General features: G+C 39.6%; 1 protein-coding gene across 3 annotated transcripts; it reads right to left on the reverse strand.

The window, feature by feature from the left end:
* Window positions 1–67: 67 nt before the first annotated feature.
* Window positions 68–20,407, reverse strand: LOC111850315 (probable phospholipid-transporting ATPase IM). 3 transcript variants are annotated; one of them, XM_023824075.2, is made up of 28 exons: window positions 19,376–20,407; window positions 12,984–13,063; window positions 12,587–12,645; window positions 12,045–12,158; window positions 11,729–11,827; window positions 11,221–11,282; window positions 10,382–10,454; window positions 10,195–10,265; window positions 9,709–9,791; window positions 9,319–9,477; window positions 8,866–8,954; window positions 8,585–8,775; window positions 8,184–8,392; window positions 7,878–7,921; window positions 7,415–7,580; window positions 6,852–7,040; window positions 6,555–6,670; window positions 6,172–6,336; window positions 5,301–5,412; window positions 5,027–5,132; window positions 4,458–4,599; window positions 4,107–4,290; window positions 3,406–3,626; window positions 2,934–3,017; window positions 2,613–2,858; window positions 1,963–2,101; window positions 1,584–1,714; window positions 68–1,303 (listed from the first exon to the last, which is right to left on the reverse strand). In XM_023824075.2, exons 2-28 carry the CDS (start codon window positions 13,033–13,035, stop codon window positions 992–994), a joined length of 3,618 nt encoding a protein of 1,205 aa, XP_023679843.1. In that variant the 5' UTR covers window positions 13,036–13,063; window positions 19,376–20,407; the 3' UTR covers window positions 68–991. The 3 variants fall into 3 exon arrangements, with proteins under 3 accessions (XP_023679843.1, XP_023679841.1, XP_023679845.1); XM_023824073.2 differs by having other exon boundaries at window positions 3,406–3,629; window positions 19,376–20,402; XM_023824077.2 differs by lacking the exons at window positions 10,195–10,265; window positions 11,221–11,282; window positions 11,729–11,827; ... (2 more) ...; window positions 12,984–13,063; window positions 19,376–20,407 and having other exon boundaries at window positions 3,406–3,629; window positions 10,382–10,441.
* Window positions 20,408–20,454: the final 47 nt, after the last annotated feature.

Below are 20,454 nucleotides of genomic sequence, written 5' to 3' on the forward strand. Positions count from 1 at the left end.
AGTAGTTTGTAAAACCCGAAGTAGCTCAAAGTGTCCTCCCTGACATGGATTATCTGGTCACCCTACCAAATATAATATTAAAAACGCCGGTTAAGAAACTCGATTCCTTCTTAAAGCAGTTTGGACGGCTGTCGAGCTTTACAAACGAGTTAACCTGCAACACGTTGTCAGCCATTTAGATCCAAGCGGTACGATGGAATGAAATAGCTGGATGGACATAGAACAGCAAGATACGAAGCTTTATCCTTAGAAATCATAGGCTGTGTTACACGTGGAAAAAAATACAATTAGTGACACATGACAAATCCACGTGACTAGTTTGCACAAAAGCGTCGCGCGCAGCCCCTTCTGTGACAGCTTGGCGCTGGAATCTATGGTTCATTTCGAACCAAATACAAACCGAAGGGGGGGAGGGGCACGGAGGACAGTGTGCTGCTTCTTTACTGGCGTGCTGCCACTTGAAAGTTCTCACGGAAAAGTCAAAACAAAAAGGGAAATGTTTCAACGGATTCGGGACTGACTTAACCTTTCATAGTGGCGCTGAGAGGACGGACAGTACGGAGACTCCCCCGACCCCCCCCCCCCCCCCCCCAGACAGTGTTTAGCAAGGCGTATGAAGAAAACGGTAAACAAAGCTAGAGTTTTTTATGTAACTCTGTAAATCAATGCGAAAATCTACACACTGTTTAAAAACTGGTCCTTTGCATATACAATTCATTACCGGAAAGGCACTGTATTTAAAAAAAACACCAACAAGGTTGTACTGATGGAACATTGACTTTGGTTTGAGTCTGACCAACTGACAAACAGGGGTTTAAGTTGACATGGCTGAAGAGGCACACAAACAGCTGGCAAAAGAGGCATTTGTGGTATGCATGGTATGTGTGCTGAGGAATGAAGTGGAATGTGTCATGGTGTGAGGCTCTGTGTGTCCCACGGTCCTGCCTGTGTAAACAGAGTTTCGCTGGTGCTTCCACTGTTGGCCTTAGAATCACGCCTCCCTGACAGCACGGTACATCTCCAGCGAGGTCTCCGCCTGCGCGTGGTTTGGTTGGCGACCAGTGGGGCTGTACCCGGCTGAGCGGCTGGTGGGAAGGAATCCAGTGGAGCGGCTCGGTGGGCTGAATGCTGCCGTTCTGCCAGCGGGGGGGCGCCGCAGGAACCTCTTGGAGGTCATCAGGTCCCCGTAGCCCTGCGCATGCGAGAAGGCGTAACCAGAGCGCCGAGTGCTGGTGCGTCGTATTCGGGTCCGTCTGGGAGGAGGGGGCGGCGAGGCCTTGGTCTGTCTCACTTTGAACCTAACCTGGAGAAGGTAGAAAACACTGGCTGATTAATTTATAAGATTATTTAACTTCATTTAAGGGATTTCCATTAAAAAGGTTTTGTTTATCCATTAATAACAGGTTTTTATGGCTTCTAATTAGAGAAACATGTACTTAGTAACTCTGCTTCCTGCTGGTTGTTTTTTATAGAATATTTCAGCAAGATTCTTGCCTGTTCAGCAGTACAGTTTATTCTCCTGCTTAATTGCAGCTGCACTTGTGTTGCTTAAGGGATATGCTGGTCGTGGAGGTCTCACCCACCTTGTCGTTAATAGTTGGTTGCAGTTGCATGAGAAGGAAGCGGTAGGCCACCACTGGCAGCACGCACAGAATGGTGGTCAGCAGGATGGTGAGCCACACGTTGGCCTGGTTCAGGGTGTTCCTGGCCACGCCTACCATTTAAAGACACAGAGCACGTGTTGTATAGTACAGCTAACAAATACTGTACGCAAAATTGCCTTGTCTCTTTGGATACATCTGAAAACGGAGACATCAGTACTTCATGTGTATTGAACTGTGTTACTAATTTTAGAAGTATACATGAGACGCCATGATAAATACGGTCACACGGCATTACAACACATCCCATTAACATCCCAGGGAACAAGGCGTACTGCGAATAGAATAAGGAATCACTCACCAATAAATGGGAAGGCGCTGGTGAAGATGAGGAACATACCATTGCTGTACATGGTGAAGGTAATGGCAAAGTATATCGCCAGGCTTCCCCACACAAAAAAATGGGTCACTGCAGTCCAGTAGTTCATTTCCAGGCCCAGCTAATTGTATTTGCAGGATAACAGAGAGACAGCAGATAAGTCGATGGTGTTCAGGCTCCAGCTCAGTGTTTCCTGATTCCCGTCCTGGAGGGCCAGAATCAAATGCAATTGACAGATTTCCCTGCTAAAAAACGTCTTAATCGGCTACTGACCAGGTTTAGTAGGTATGTCCAAGAAGGGAAATCTGTAAATTGCTTTAGAATCTCTCCCTCAAGGACCAGACCTGGGGAACCTTGCGCTAGCTAGCCGTTACGCGATGCAATAAAAACAACATTAATTCACCCATCAGTCTTACAATCTCTTATCCAGTGTGGGACCAGGCTGAGCTGGGAGCTGATTTTCCACCTAATGTTTTAAAATGCATCACTAATAAGGCAGTACATTCTAATTCCTGTACATTTCAGTTCATTTAGCGGATGCTTTTATTCAAAGCGGCGTACGATTCAGAAAGCAGTGCTTTAGGAGTCACTATTGTTGACTACTATATTTCAGCAGGAAAAATAAATGAGACCTGAATGCAGACGGCAATGAGTAGACATGTCTGTGCCAGGAGAGCGAAAGACTGGTAGTCTGCAACGTCCTTTCCGTCGTTCCGCACCGTGTTGTACATGGCGGCATAGGGGATGAAAAAGACCACCAGCGAGCTGTAGATGCTATGGACGACGCACGCTGCAAAAGTGCCCTTGCTGAAGTACATGTTCCTCTGACCGGGAACATAGAGCTGTGGGTACTGGAAGCTCCACCGGTCGTTCACATCCTGGGGAAAGAGGCAGAGACTCACAGAAACACCAAAACACATGTCAGATCCCAGTAAAATAAAAAAAAACCTTACCTGGTCAAAGAGACTCATTCCTAGCACTGGTAATGCAGTGTACACTAGGTTGTACAGGGTGATGAACCATTCGTCATATACCGTCTGCAAAGTGGCCCAACAAAAGTTAGTGAATCTTTCTTCATACATTGCTTACAAGCCAGACTATAACACTAGACGTAATTAATCATCCACAAAGCATATTTTTAAGAGCCTCCCAAAGTTTGTAAGAACAAAAGCTGGACGCAAATGTGTATTACGTAGAAGTATCCATTGCGATTATTACCAGTTAACATTAATAAACATGTATGACCAAATGAAGAACATTTTTTTTTTATCTAGGAAAAATGATATAATACACAATTAAGGGACAATCAAATCTGATAATGCAAAATGTTCAGAGAGATTAAACTAAAAATAAAAAATATGTCTGAGAATTGCACTGCTGAACTTGGTATACATAAGCAGGACGTCGGACAATAAGCTCTCTCACCTGTGCGGAGAATCCACAGAAGAATGCGTACCAGAAGTGAACGAAGGTGAAGGTGAAATTTTTGTAGAAGAAATAGCGTAGAAACTTGCACATGCGTAGGTACGACCAGCGGCCGTGTACCAGCAGGAGGCGCTGCAGAAAACGGAACTGGGCAAAGGAGAAGTCACTGGACAGCACTGCCTGCATGCCCTCCTGGCCACTAATGCCCACACCGATGTGAGCTGCTGTAGAGTGGATTGGCAGCAGGAGAAAGATGGGAGAACAAGTACGGATGGGAAAGTGAGACAGGGGCAGCGAAGAAACAAATAATGCAGAAATAAGAGGAAGTCATGTAGGAAAACGGGAAAATTCAGGTAAAAGAGTGGAAGTGGCAGAGACACAGAGGGAGAGAGACAGAGAGAAAGCAGATTTGCACATTAATCTTACAAAGTAGCATGGCTTCACACAGATATGCAGCAAACTACCTGTACCTATTATCGGAGTAATACTAAGGGTCATTTATTTTCAGACAAAGCCCAGAGATAATGCAATATGCTGTACAGTACCTCCTTTTAGTAAATATTCTAACGACAAATATTATCTTAAAACAATTTGTCCTACCCAACCAGATTTTTTAAACAGGTTTTAGACACAATACTAGAAGAATGTGTTCCTTTCAGTATCTACGTTGAGAAATGGTGTAATATCCTCAGCAGGCCTACCTCTGATCATGCTGACATCATTGGCACCATCCCCAATGGCTAATGTAACAGCCCTCTTATATTTCTTCACCAACTGCACTACCTGGGCTTTCTGCAAAGGTGTCACCCGGCAGCAGATGACTGTCTTGCACATGCAGGCCGTCCTCAGCAGCTCCAGCTCCATGGGCTTCTCCAGAGCATAGGCCTTAGTAGACGGGCATACGGTGAGTAACAGGGCAAGGCCAGTAGGTACCAGAAAGAGCACATTGAAAAATTGACATCACATCATTATGTGCACATTGTAATATTTATACCTTCATATTTGTATTCAATGAATTTATACGGAAAATAAATTGACATTTTGCACTTTACCAGACTGTGTCCATTGATTACAAGGCCATATTCCCCATTCACAGGTTCATCTTCGACCACCTTCAGTTTTTTACCCAGAATCCCCTTTGCAATGGTGACATCATCATTGTTTGAGTCTGGCTTCATCTTCAAACAAGCTGCTCTGTTTGAAAATGGATCCAAATTTATTATTTTGATTATTTTGAATTTTTACACATTTTTATGACCGGAAATATCTAAGCGGAAGTGTTCAAAACAGGCAGTTTCGCTGATTAAAATATGGATGAAAAGTGATATATAAAAACTTCAACATAAGAGTTTTATTACATGTTCACAGTATATGTGTCATACCTTGGTGGTGAACATTCATATAATGTTATTGCAATGGCTGTAAATTGCTGTGTAACACATTCTATAAAGAGTTCTACTCAAGGCCTTCATAATGCCTTCATAAAGCCTTCATAATTCCTTCCGAAGCAATGCAGTGCACCTTTATAGATACTACAGAGCATTTAAAAGGTTGCTTCTGATAGGGGTCCTATGAATAGTCAAATATCCTTATGATGAAGAATTTTTCACAATCCCCTCACCTGAGTTCCTCCTTTACTTCTTCAGCCGAATTTCCTGCTACTATGAAAATGTCGTTCATCTCCTCTCGAAGCATATTGCACGCATAGCCAATGTTTTCTGCCGTCTCTGGAATAACCAAAGAATGGAAAATAAGTCAATCAACAGGTAACGTTACTCCTAAAACCACAGCTTGCTGTAAACAAATATGCAGTTTCAGGTAACATTTCTCTGCCTTCATATGGTCGCTGAAAATTGAATCTGCTGGTCTGATGAGATCATAGTCAGCTGGTTCACCTTGCTTGTCACCAGTCAGGACCCAGATCTTGATGTCTGCCTTAGAGAGCTGCTCAATGGTCTGAGAAACTCCGTCCTGCAATTTGTCTTCAATACCAGTGGCCCCTAAAAGCTGAACAAAGAAATGCATATTGACATTTTGCACTTTACCATATATATATATATATATATATATATATAGAGCAGGGAAGTACAATAAGTCTTTATATCTACCAGCATATCACTCATATTTTACGTCTAATACTCAAGATTTAGGGTAAATCACATCTATTATTTCAATACAACTTGTACAGGCGGTTCCCCCCTTGTACTGTACTTACAAACTGACTACCACTAAGACTATTATATAAAAAATTTGGGTTATATACACTGGTTCATAATAAGGAATGCACGCACTACTTTGAGATGCTAAATACAGCACTACGTGGCTTCAGCTGTTTTTTGGCTTGAGGTACAATACAGTACTGTATGTAGTTACTTTTATTATAACTATGTAATTATTATTGTTATTATGTACTGTGTCATTATTTTTTCAACTTAGCTACAAATGCGGCTTAAAAACAGACTTAGGGAATGGATCTTGTTCATAACCCGCGGAATGCCCGTACATGTAATAATATTAGATACTTTATTGATCTTCATGGAGAAATTGCCTTTTTTAGGTCTCCCTCAACTTGCTCTTTGCAGAGTAAGCTGTCTGTGAAGGGCAGCCACCTATTGGTGCGCCCAGGGAGCTGGGGGTTAAGGGCCTTGCTGAAGGACCCACAGATGTGCTGAGGCTCAATTTGAACCTTCTGATTACAGGCACACAGGCTTAGCCCACTGAGCCACATGCACGTGATGTGTTCATAGAGCAGAATGCTGAACATACCAGCATGTCTTTCTCGATTTCTTCATAGAGCTCATCCAGCTTCTCCTCCCTGTCATCCAAAGCAGTGCTGGCCTCATCGTAGCGCTGCTTCCAGTCTTCAATGTACCCTTCCTCCAGGTCTCTGTACGCCATCACCAGTGTCCGTAGTCCATCTCCTGCAAATTCCTGTCACCAGCATTCAATACTTAACGGCAAACGCAGTCACAAATAAATTCATACGTATGATTCTTTTTTAACCTTCAGCTGTGATGTATATCACTACTTCGAGACACATGCACATGTGAACATCGCAACAGCACTCTCACACACTCGCATTCAGAAACACAGTCGCATATAAACGCGCATGAAGAGAAACAGACACACAGTGCTCTTTAAATGCTCACATTGAGGTGTTCGGTGGTGACATCCATAAGCCTTTTGCAGGATTCATGCAGTCTCTCATACACGATGGTGTCAGCTCCCTTACAATACAGTGACAACTTTCCCTCTGGACTGCGCACTGTCAATCGTGAGATCAGGTGACAGGGGAAGAGGTTACACCACGTGTGTCGATTCAGTTTGTATTCGTAAACGTATATGTGTAATTATGGACTTGGATGTGACTTGTGGCTGACAGTAACACTGAAAATGTAGGAATATAATTAAATGTCAAATGGATTACGAAAGGTACGACCCTTTACCTATGACAGACATCCTCTTTCGGACGTTGTTGAAATCCAGGATGGCTAGTAAGTCATAGTTCCTTTGGATCCCCATTTCCATAACAGTGATCATCTCGGGCGTACGGGAGCGGAACACAAAACCAAAGTTTCGAGTGGCTGTGACCAGAGCGCCCTCATCTGGGGACTGGGCCTGGTATAGTAGGTTTCCTGTTGGGGGTTGAAGGGGCGTCGCCCTCTTTCATTATTTTTTTCCCCATTTTATTTGAGATTTTCTTAAATATGATCTGGTGCAAGTTGTATCGCGTTTTTAATGCCAAATGCCTTCCTATGTTGTTGATATTGGCCTGCATAAAATATTCTGTTCCCAAATGTCTACATTACTTTACACCAATAACACAGTAAAAGTTACCATACTATCATTAAACAAAACTGGCAGTCAAATAATGAAAGATATCTAAAACTTCTTTTTTCATCTAGTGAAAAATACAGCACTTAGGTCACCTGTAACAATGTTAAAATGTCCACATAGCTGTACTCCAGTAAATTGGACTAAGTATTTAAACAGACCGTTAAGTCCTCACCTTCACTCTTCTCTTCAGCCATGGCAGTGTGGCAGAGAGACAACAGTCGAAAGAAATTGTGCACCTCTGGCTTTCCCAACTTCACTGCCTCCACCAGGCTGTGATCACAGAATGAGAACTTGGGGTCTGCCAGCGGGTTGTAGGAGAAATCCACTTTCTCTGTCTCCTGTCATTCAGGTCAGAAGCATCATTACTGTAAAAGCTGCAGACCACCGAAGACATGCAGGTGTCATAAATTATCATATTACATATTAAGTAAAATAAGGCCAAAACAGCCATCAAGTAATTGTCACTGTAATCACACATTAAAAAAGGTACAAATGTAATTCAATTGCAATTCAATTTATTTTACATAGCGCCTTTCACAACACAGTAACCCCAAGGCACTCCATAAATACATCATTTATACAAAAAAGGTCCATGAAAGCAGGAATAAGGAAAGAAAAATACGAGACCTCTTTACCTCAGTAATTTCGAGTCTCTGACCATCAATGTCAAAAACATCCCCTGGAGAACAAGCAAGTGGATTAGTGCTCTGTCATTACGCATCTCATGGTTCTGCATTTGTACTGATTTATACGGCTATCTGTTTATAAGTACTGTACTAGTCAGGTCACCGGATCTCAAACATCTTCTCAGCAAAACAGCCTAGTTATCCAAGTAAGAATTATATTATTATATAAATTATATAGTCATTTCCGCCAACGATGTAGCATTTAAATTTATTACTGTTGGTTTTTGTTACATAGCTACTGAAACTGCACTGTACCGTAGGACTTTCCATTGATGGAGCACTTGTTGAATGTCATGATGTTCTGGGTGAGGGTTCCGGTCTTGTCAGAGAAGATATATTTGATCTGGCCCAGTTCCTCGTTGAGGGTGGTGGTGCGTGCCTCCGCAGGTGTGTCACTGCGGGCGTAGTACATCTTCCTGTCCCAGTCTATGTAGAAGCTGTTTCCCAGGCGAATGATCTCCACACTGCCACAGAGAAACACACGGTCATGTATCAAGGGCTGAACGGGCCGTGTTCCCTGCACCTGCTATCTCCTGTACTTGAGTGAGAGTGGTTTTTATTAAAATGGAAATAAATCAATATGCCCTGCCCCAGGTATTACGATCTTACCAAGCAATTACTCCAAGTGTTCCAATTTTCCAAAATGAACATATTACCTGACGTAAAGGGAGATTGGAACCACAGTGTTCAGAATGATGATGTAGGACCAGAAGGTAAGGAAGCCGGAAAAGGCAGCATTGACCCCATCTTGTCTAGGAAGAAACGTGGTAAAGTTCTCCTCCTGCTGCTCCCAGATGCCATTTCCAACAGCCAGGATGATGCACATGATGGCCAAGAGAACAAAAATCTACCACAACAATAAGAAAAAAAATTAATCAAGGACAAAACAGCAGTTTGATTGGTCAGGTTTCATTGGCATTCTCATTTTACTACTCACACAAAGCACCAATATGTTCATCATACGGTCAACACTGGTACGTTTGAAAGTAGCTTTCCCACAGTTCATCATCAGCTTGGTATCCTGACCTGCAAACCAAATCAGTAACATTAGAACTAAACTTAATGTATGTATGTGTGTGTGTGTGTGTTTGTGTGTGTGTGTGTGGACCAAATATACACACAACAAACAAAAACTAACTAGCCAAAGATCTTGTTTTCTGATTGTTTACTTAGGGTCAGGTTAGGGTTGGGTTGTCATAGTTGGGGTTGTGTTATTTATGTAGATATATAAACATAATCTATACAAACTGTCGTCCATGCAGAAATACATACATTATTAATAGAGATTAAACCTTAACCAGGAATCAGCAACTGACATTCCATTGCTGATCCATACATTCAATACTTCAGGGGTCAATGGGGATCAAGGGCATGGCGCTGCACGTCTTACCTGCAAAGATAACCAGACCAAAGCACCACTCCGTGTTCCTAAGTGTGCACCCCCGCAACAGAATCTTCTCATTGTCCAATGAATACTTTTGCCCGTTATATGTCAGTGTCCCTGTGAATCGATCCAGTCGGTTGTTTGGAGCTTCACAGTCAACCACACCTGGAAAAATGTACAATGTGGTGTTATTTACATCTCCACAGTCTACTGTAATCACAGCCATAATCACTACATCTCCACAGTCTGCTGTAATCACAGCCATAATCACTACATCTCCACAATCTGCTGTAATCACAGCCATAATCATAAACACTTATTTCATGCTGTACTATAATCTAACACATGATCAGTAAATCAGTAAATTCTTCCCTACAAGCACGTCTCCTGTCTCACCATCAAAGGCAGCCAGTGTGTCTTTGTCGCCCCCCATGTCTCCAGTTATAGTAAGGGCCTGTCTCACCTTCAGGTTTGTCTCCCTGTGGGCACAGAAGGATATAGAGGCTTTTATAAGTGTTTACCATTTATTCATAGACACAGCTAATTTAGCCTAGAGAAAGACAAATGGAAGGAAACCAAAAATGGAATTAGATTAAAATGAAAATATGTAACAGCCAGTAGTATTATTCAGCATAATCTCCCACTACTGCCCTTGTCAGTTTTACCTAAGTGTTTTTATTACTTTGTAACAGACTGTGGCACATTTAATCATATTCATTAATTTACTTGTACCTCTGTACTGGATAAGTAACTAAACAATAGATGGATTCATTCAAGTCATTTAAGTGCCTCATAAATCCTTGGAAAATGCCCCTATTTTAGCTCTCTTACCACCATTTAAGGTACACTGACAAAAACACACAACACAACATACACATTTACCCATCTAGTTCGGCTGTCTCAATGTACACCAAATTAAGGGATTCACTACTGGAAAGCAACAGCAAGTCGGCCTGAAATCAAACAGTAAATAATTGCATATGACTTGGAGAGAACAACCATAAAGAAATAAAAGATCTCTCTCAATGGTTTGACATCCAAGATTTTTCAGAAATACTGGAATTTGTACCGTGACAAACTTATTGTTTTCTAGCTTGATGATGTCACCAACTTGAACATTCATCCATTTTTCATCCTTTAGTCTATGGAGAAAGAATCAAGCACACTGTTAACAGATATGGCTTTGATAAGTCATATTTACATTCATTCAACATAATAAAATTATTTATTATATAGAGTACATTATATATTGTATTGCATTTTATCGTATTGTATATTGAATATATTCTGTTAGCAAGACCATCAATATAATTTGAGGCCATCTAACAATCAACAAACTTGTATGCAGAGCAGACAAGTTTGCCATTGCTATTTGAGGAGTTTCAGTTTTGTGGCGCAAAAAGCTTTTCCAGTAAATTCTAATGATGAATGCTGAAACAAATCAGCTAGCAGCCTTTTATCAAAGACACTGGAAAGCACTGAGGCATGGGGTGATTTAAACAAGTGATCATGTAAAATATGGATATTCAACTCTCATATTGCACATGCTTGTAGAATTGTAATATACTTGCATTAATTGGTCCTTTAAGGGTCGGAATTTTTGAGGTTTTGATTTCCAGATTATTTAAATGATATATGCAGTTAGTTAAACACGATTAACACATATTCTATGGCCTCTGAGCATCAAGACTGAGCATCTCTGCCCAATAATCTGAAACTCAGTGAAACAGATATGTTACTATCAAATATTACATTACATTATTGTTGTTACATTGTAAGATTACAGAAGAGTAATTAAGTACAAATCAGATATTTTGTTGATATACTAATTGAGGTAGTGATAGTTTCAGTGGACCACATATCATTTCTAGAAGCAGACAATGTTCATGATTAAAAAGATTAGCTCACTCTCCATTGCTGAGTAATACAACTTTACGATTGTTGACTTTTCGGTCACTTCTGTGTCGGTTCTGAAAAAAGAAGAATGGATAGATTTAACACATATTTGTGTTTTTCTCAAGCATAATAAGTTAAATGATCCAATTACAACTTAACATATAAATTTGACGCTTTTAATAATTGATGCAATTCAAAACTATAATACATTTAATGCAGGGTGATTTTTGTGAAGATATGACCTAAGACCTGGGAATTTTGTTACATTTGACAGTTACAAAGAGGCAGAATAACCAGTTTAACACAATGGTACATGAAAAGCAGCAACTGAGTAACTACCCACTGAATCAAAGCTACACTGATGCCAACATATCTTTAGTATATCTTCATGTTAGCAAAACATAAAATGACCATAGTAGTAAGTAGTAAGTAAAGTGGAGAGAACTTCTTATAGCAAAACACGTGGCAACGTTCACTCCATTGAAAGGCTAACATTTGGTTGTAGTCGTAGATGACTCACAATGTCATCACTGGCATCTTTGGCTGCTGTGATTGCAAGCACCAGGACCAAAGGCACGACTGTGGTGAACCACGAGAGAGAGGAAATTTGTGGAATCACCTAAAACAAACAGTGTACATTCATCTGACCATTCTCAAAGTATAAATAAACAGTTTGTATGCTAAATTGTGCAGAAATATATCATTTCCCAGATATCGTTATTTGTATTTGTGGGAACAATAAAACAGGAACTAATTGAAGGGGAAATAGGAAATAGGAAATGTTACTTTATATGATAATCTATCACACTAATTGTGTAGGAGCTGAGGCCAATCACCTGTAAGATGAGCAGGAAGAGAAAGTAGGCATTGGCTATCCTCTGAAACTGCTCAAATAGATTGAGTGGCAGGAAGGTAAACACATTGTACTTGGAGGTTTTGATTGCATTAGTCTGGTTGAAAAGACAAAACAGTATCACATTAATGCTACTGGCTACTATTAGTGTGCCACATATGTCCTGTTAGAGCAGTGTTTCCCACTCTGGTCCTCAGGGACGCACAGCCGGTCCATGTTTTTTCTCCCTCCCAGCTCCCAACTGGGAAGGCGAAAACATGGACTGTCTGCGGGTCCCCAAGGATCAGATTGGGAAACACTGCGTTAGAAGATATTTACAGCATGCGTGTATACACTTCCGGTGAAGGTTTCTTAAGCATTTTTGGTTAAAAATATGCTTATTGATAAAATCCTGTCAGGACTATTTGAAGAAGATTTATAAATATAAACAGCTACAAAAAATATCACCACGCTTTAAGTTCACCATTGTGACAGTCTTACTGAAAGGCTGCTTAATTAAAACTGCTCATCATGCTTCATACTCACTGCATAATTATACTGTTGGTTAAATTCCCTGTCATTCGCCTTGAGCCGTCGTGTCTCCTCTAGAAGATAACATGAGTTGTTACTTATGGAATACAGAACGATGGCTAAGGACTGAACTTTCCTCTACCATGGACTTCATGGGGCTACGTGATGTGCTGCAACAGCTGCTGAGTTTGTGAAAGTGTAAAGTATAAAGAGATTTCATACAGTGGGATATTTTACTGGATTGGCCCAGCTCAAGGACTAGCCTTCAAGCTGGAGCATGAACTATTAACCTTTATATCCAAACACACAAACGTGGACACTGAGTGACATATTTCTACGAAAAGGGTAATAATATTAACTTTAATTATAAGGCAAATCATGTGATGCATAAGGTAGGTAATGGCTGACTTACCTTTTTCTTTCCCTTTAAAACAATTCAAGCCAAACGACATTACTGAGCCCATGTTTTACTGCTGTGCATCCATAGTTTTTCTATAAAAAAGAGATGAAAAAACAGCAGCATTTATCCACATACATAAATCTACCGGCAGTATGGTACAGTGACTCAGTGGGTAGCACTTGTGTCTCAGACCTGAAGGATATGGGGACTTGAATGGGATTTTAAAAAATGTCCTAATTGCTACAGGTTTGTTTATCTTCTTTATGACACTAAAATCTTATTCAAGCTTGTGGACATGTGCTGATCATTTTTTTTCTGATCTTTGATTCTGTGAGCAATTTAGTTCACTTACAATGGATCTATAAATCAGTCCAAAAGAATATCACCACTGTTGTTCCTGCTAATATGCCATTACTAACAGGAATCACACTGAAAAAATATCAGTCAAAACAAAGCACCACACAAAATGATATTGCAGTCAAGTGAATTGGCTAATCTAATTCACAATACATGACTGTTTTGCATCATACTGTAAATATTAAGGTTTCTGTCAAAAAATGTAATTACCTCAGTAGTTGAATTATACCTAATGCTGTGTTCCCCACTCTATAATCTTTTGCATTTATTAGTTACTGGATGGGGCAGCATGGTTTTGCAGTGGTTAGCAGTGTTGCCTCATACTGTACCTCCGGGACCTGGGTTCGAGTCTCTGCCTGGGTTACATGTGTGTGGAGTTTGCATGTTCTCCCCATGTCATCGTGGGGTGTCCTCTGGGTACTCCGGTTTCCCCCCACAGTCCAAAGACATGCTGAGGCTAATTGGAGTTACTGAATTGCCCATAGGTGTGTATGGTGTGTGAGTGACTGGTGTGCCCTGCGATGGGCTGGTGCCCTGTGATGGGTTGGTGCCCTGCGATGGGCTGGCCCCCCATCCTGGGTCGTTCCCCGCCTCGTGCCTGTAGTTTCCGGGATAGGCTCCGGACCCCCCGTGGATGGATAGTTACTGGATATTGGTGTAAAACAATTCTAGTTTCTTGAAGACTGCTGAGTATTATTTATTTATGTTTTAAGTGCCTTTTTTGAACAATTTTCAGAGTGAATAGAGTTCATCTTTGAAAGATTAAGACTTTGATACGTCAGAAGACAAAGCATGAATTCAGTTATTCCACTGAATACTAACAGAAATAATATGAATCATTACTTTTTACATGAATGATATGGTGCTTTCAGTAATGTTGTAGTACATGAAGCGGCTGTTTGCATCACCCATCTGGTTCCTATTTTATAATGACTTCAGCCATTGCTATTTATAGTAGGACCCACACATGTGCTAAAACACTTTTAATAGCACAAACTAAGCAGGAATCCCTGCTACCCAACTCTTTTTGTCCATAAAGACACATTTTAGAGAGGGAAAGAAAATTGTGCAAAATATTATTTATTTTTGAAGTCTGCTAGTTAGCAGTTATTTGTAGTCTGATTATATATATCGTTGATTATATTAAAGAAAACACCCTTCTGGACCTCTGGCCAGGTGTCCTGTGCTGTCTGGGAAAGGTCCTGACCAGCATATGTAGTTAGAAGGTGGGTGGATGCATGGACTGATGAGTAATGAAATATTTAACAAAACTGAAATTTCCTCAAAAAATTAGCTCACCACCCATCTTTTAACTGCTTATCCTGTGTAGGAAACAGGGAAATTAAAAAACAGAGAAATAAAAAAAAATTAAATCTAGATATTAAAAACAAATGAAAAACATTCACACGTCCCTATAGGGATTGTAAAAAAAATATTTAAATTGTGGAAACATAAGCCCAGGTTATTGGAAGTAGTTATATACTAAATAGTAATTCCTTCTGTAATGTCCTGTTAAAACTCTTCATTTTTAAACCTTTGATGGTTTCCAACCTCTCAGCCAGCTGGAAAGTCTCACCCCTGAGATGTAAAATCTAAGCAACATTATTACCAGACAATCACAGAAGTGATTACATCATGTAAATCATTGGCCTTCAGAATATGTATACCTGTAATTCATGTAGTATGTTGCTGATGGTTTTCATATTAATAAACGCAATGCATCTTTGCTCTATGGTAGGGGGAGGCAATCTTATCTTCCGAGAGAGTGTGTGTGCAGCTTTTTTGGATAACCGTTCACCCAGCTGATCAAACTCAGGTGTAAGAACTCTTCAGCCAAATCAGTCCTCTAATTAGGGGGTTGCAGCGAAAACCCACAAACACAACGACACATTCTGGATAAGATTTTCTACCCGGCTCTAATGGAAGAACTGAGAAAAAAAGGAGAAATAAATACTTTAATTTCCTTCTGTCATACTTAGATGTACTTTAAATTGTGTGTGTATGTGTGCTTATTTGTGTATAAGTCACGTAAGTTTAAACTGCACCAAAGATTTTATTCATTCTGAGAAACCTTTCAATAATTTTTTAAAAAGAAAGTTATGTTAGAATTGGCAGTTTATTGTAATCAGCAATGATTTACATGTCAATATCATCAAATTAGTTTTTAGTCTTAAAAAAAAACTCAACAAAAGACCCTAAATTCCTTCCTACTGTGTCATACATAGCACGTTTGCTGTGGGTAAATAGTAGCACCCCGTTGTTTTCAGAATTTTCCAGAAAATTCTAGCCATGTAAATTTTTTCCTGTACAGTTCTGTGTTCTAGCCAATCCATAAGTTTCAAAAGTTTCAAAGTATAAAACTAGAATATGCTGTATGTACGTATGAAGTGGTCCAAGGTGAAATAAAATACACCTTCCCTCCTGTGGCATTGGCTTGGAAAATAACAGCTGGTGGCTTTAAGCAAATGTTAATGCTTAACTCGTAAATGAGTCACATATGGTTGCTATTTACATAGATACTCAAGGTCTGTTTCCTGTTGCTCCTACTGAATGCCCGTTTTTTTGCGCTTTTATGTTAGCCCTCATGAAGAAGGATTACTTCATCTAGCTGACAATTTTTTTTATTATTCCATGCATAGAGTCTTGCTCATTCTTTGTAAAATGCTCCCTGAAAGAAAATCGTACTGGCTGCAGTTCTATCATCTTTTGCTTAAAGGCCAAACAAGGTTGTATGAAAGACATTGAAGAAAAAAACAAATAATTATATGCCAATATAAAGACATGAGCGCAAATGGATTTTTGTTCATTTGAAGACTTCTGTGACTTTAGATTTTATGAAACAGATATTCAGAGCTATCTAGTTATAAATACGTCATTCTCTAAAATTTGGTTAAAAGGCCTTGTCTCATATCTTATCACTCTGTTCACCTAAAAATCAACATTAAAAATACAACCTGCATATACTCAAACTACCAGGCAAAATAATGAATACATTTCAAATATTGAGTTTCAAATTGCACATTTTTCCTTTGAAAAACTTTCTTGAGGAAATCGGATTAAAAAGTACATGCTTCTCTCCTCTGAGAACCATGCTTACTTGTGAATGGCATTATGTCAGTACACCCATTCCTTGTTTAGTGACTACTTCGGTTTAGAGACAATTTGCAAATATGAGCATAAAAAAAATGTTTTCTGACTAATGCACACATTTACGACCAAATTTGGGTACCACTTTGCTTAAGGTCATGTTTTTAGTCATTTATAAACATATTTATGACAAATAATGATGCATTCATAAAGCATTATAAATATGGCTATACATATTTTTCAAAAATCATAATACATTATAACCTTGTGTATTATGGATTATGAATGTTTTATGAAGCTGTCCTCTATAATGCACTATAGATACCTTTAAAATACATTATAATGGTTGGTATAAGAATTAAGGGTGCTTTGTACTGCATTATAAAGGTATCTATAGTGCATTATAGGCGAGAGCTTCATAAGGCAGTCATAATGCATTATAATCATGGGTATATGTGTTATGTCTTTTTATAAATATTTAGCCATGTTGATAATGCTTTATGAATTAATTATAATGCATTATGAATATGTTTATAAATTACTAAAAACAAGACCTTAAGTAAAATGCTACACAAATTTCATACGGCTGACAACAACGCACACCTGAGTGAAAAAGATCTTTGAGGTATCATTTACAAAATGATGTTAAAAATGTCCACTTCGTGAAGGATAAAAGATATTGAGTAAGGAAGGCTGGAGTTAAGTGGTTAGCACAGTCACGGTCATGCCTAAGCTACCGTGATTTTCACTTTCTCCTGGAACTGGGTCACTAAACCAGGAATGGTTATGTGTTGTACTGTAGGATACTCTCATTTGAATCCCCAGTGATGCAGGAAATGTAAGCCAGACTATACAGCACTACTCCAAAGACTGTGCTACAGTAGGACTCTAGGGGTGCAATAGAGGGCCAAGTCTAGCTGGACTAGACAGTTTCAAGAGACCACTAAGGAAATATGATAAGCACCCCCACTACCCAAAAATTCCAACTCCCCCACCACAGACCCCACCAGCCTTATATGGATGCTTCTATTAGTATTCTGGATATACTGTTCAATGTTTCCTGCAAACCATTCTAAACAAAAAGATAAGAGTGAATTTTAACCCAGTGCAATTTGCAGACACCATGGAGTAAGTATGAGCCAAGAAAAGTCTCTGAACAAGCACACACAATCATGCAAATTCCACAAAACTGAGCTAAAGCTAGACACATCATATACTTTTAGTGTATTTTTCATCACAGTAGCCAAAAGTAATACACAGTAAGTTGGCAAAGCACTGCACAAATTTAAAAGCTTCTGTCTTAGATGGATTAGATTATAACACAGCCTTACCTATATCAATAGACTGGGGACAAGTTCATATCCTGACAAAGCCAAACGAAACCGAACCCAGCCCCATTCAACAGTACAATCCCATACAATAGTATTAAGCTGCCCAATATGCATCTCTAAAGCTACTAGCAGTGAGAAAATACATAGGAGAAATAATATTTTCCAGCACATCATGGCTTCCTCTCTAGTAAAGCACTTCAGTACCTTTGTCACAATTTAGCACATTCCTTCGAAGAGAGACCTCAAAAGCCAAAAAGGACAAAAGTGTGATAAATTATTCAAGCAACCTTTTACAACCTGAATTCAATATCTCAAAGCGTGAGAGTGTTATCCTTTCTCAGCTTACAAGATACATTTATACCAGTTAGATTGGATACTACATTACCAATTGATAAAACACGTATCAGCTCATCCGTATAATAATTCCACTACGTAATTCTGAAAAGAACATTGTATGTAATTATTGAATAATTGATATTATTATTCAAGAATGAAAGAGTTGAGGGTTCCGTCAATGAGCTGACCAGGTGAGAGACACAATGGTTTACTGAGGTTGTCGAGCGTTACGAAGACCTGCACAATGAATACCCTGAGTCGGCATTACTTTATTGTGTTTGAACACACTGCATATTGATGTGAAGTTTAAACTATAAAGAAACTTGCAAAGAGTGAGTTATTTTAGAAAATGTTTATAAAATTGCATATAACGGTAGATACACAACTTAGTAAAATCTGCTATATGTATTCCCTGCCTGTAAAAGGATTTTTCTATTTAAAAGAGAGAGGCAGGACGAGAAAAGAAGAAACAATGCAGTCAAATAACAACCATGGAGTGACCTAGGTACAATGTATTTAACTGGCATCTATCATGAAATTGTGAGGTTGAATGACAAAATGATACCTGTCAGTATCCTTAGGCAATGCTTGCTATTTTTCTGTACTTTTCATGATGGCACACAAAGTCAACAAGGCGTCTGTTGTAGCTCAAGACCAGCGAGTCCCAACTGTCCAAATCTCAGCCAGCCATTATATATTGATCAATGGTGGCTTCCCTTCCTTTTTAATTCACTAACTCCTTTAGTTGTCATTACCAAGCATTCATAATTTTCACTCCCAAAACATTGGTTTGGATTTATAAGCCACATTAATTTCAAGAAACAAAGCTAAACAACATTTTTACATGTATATCTGTACAATAATGCAATCAGCAGCCAGTTTCCTTTAACAATGCAGTTAGAAAGTTCGGTTTCAGCCCATTCAGATCATGCATTAGAAGCAAGCATGGATTTAAAACCCAAATTTTAATTTTATTTCCCTTCACTTTTCCAGGGTCCGTGTTTTTCCTAAGCCAGGCGTATTCAGTCTTAAACCCCAAATAACAGTGGAAAAATGTAGTGTTCTGCTGGAACCAGGGGAACACCAAGTTCCATTCACAATTTTTTTTCCTACAGAGTTTTTAACTCGGCACCAACACTTCAGCCTTCCTGCTTACAGAACCACATAAGAATGTTGGCCAGAGGACATGGAAGCTAGTTACACCCCAGTACATCAAACAGACACCCCCTCCCCAATCCCAACATCTTGCCCTTCCCTGTACTCCAGGATAGAGAAACTAGACAAACCCCTTACCGTCTGCTGCAAACTGTTCTGGTTCCCTCAGTGTGTGTCAGGCAGCATCTGCATGCTTCGGCAATGGAGCTGCAAGCGCTCTGCAGACATTCCCTAGTCGTCTGCTTTCCAGTACCTCTTCTCGTCAGTCCACACATAAAGCTGGCAGTCACCAGAGCCGCTCAGAAGGAAGTGGCACCGGGGCCCAGGACCAAATCAGGCTCTCACACAGAAGATAAACAGAGTAAGGCGGGCCCTCTCTCTCTCTCTCTCTCTCTCTCACCCTCTCCTGCCTTAATGCTCAGCCCCTCTTTATCCACCTTTAACTGTACTTATAATTTATTTACACACCAATCAGTTTCTACCTCAATAAGGGAAACCATTCTATTCTCCATTACTTGTTGAAAACTCAATTACACATCCTCAAACTCTGACTTTGATACAAAGAAGTTCTGGAAAATATCTTTAGCACCTGATACAGTCATCCATCTTTCCTACCTCCAGAACCGGGTCACAGATAATATCCTACGATGCACAGACCCACACTCACACTAGGGTCAATTTAGAGACACCGCTTCACCTAACAGCATCTTTCTGCAGTAGGAAAGACATATGAAGGAAGCCACATTTAAGCCCCCAGTCCTGCTGGTGTGAGGCAGGAACACTATCCACTTGCCTACAATACCACTCAATCTCCTACATGTGGTAAACTATTAAGTTCAAAAGTAAAATTGTCATTTGTATCTAGCATAAATAAAATAATTGTAAAACAATGAAAAACTACAGTAAACATACTAATTTTACCTAATGAAGAATTTGTTGGTGTTATTAGAAATGCTTCCCCCACACAGTACGTGTATGTTTTGCTAACTCCTAGACTTAGAACAATTTATCTTATGTAATTTCTGATTAGAAGTTCATTGTATAGCAAAATATCCAGTGAATGCCACAATGACTAAAGTGATTAAGAAATTAAGAAATGGAAACTAGTAGGTTTTCGTCATTAAATTAGATTAATAGTGTGAAGCAGATTTCATCGAAACTACATAGACAAAATTAAAGCAAGCCTCGAATTCAGATGGAAACATTTCCCGTACTTA

Source organism: Paramormyrops kingsleyae, chromosome 2 (genome assembly GCF_048594095.1).
Source record: "Paramormyrops kingsleyae isolate MSU_618 chromosome 2, PKINGS_0.4, whole genome shotgun sequence".
NCBI classification, from domain to species: domain Eukaryota; kingdom Metazoa; phylum Chordata; class Actinopteri; order Osteoglossiformes; family Mormyridae; genus Paramormyrops; species Paramormyrops kingsleyae.

Coding starts and splice junctions, on each gene's coding strand:
- LOC111850315 (XM_023824073.2), bottom strand. CDS start 13,035: ATGGGCTCAGTAATGTCGTTTGGCTTGAATTGTTTTAAAGGGAAAGAA. Junction 12,159..12,586: donor ACCAACAGTATAATTATGCA/GTGAGTATGAAG, acceptor CTTTTCAACCAG/ACTAATGCAATCAAAACCTC. Junction 6,337..6,554: donor TCACCACCGAACACCTCAAT/GTGAGCATTTAA, acceptor TGCTGGTGACAG/GAATTTGCAGGAGATGGACT.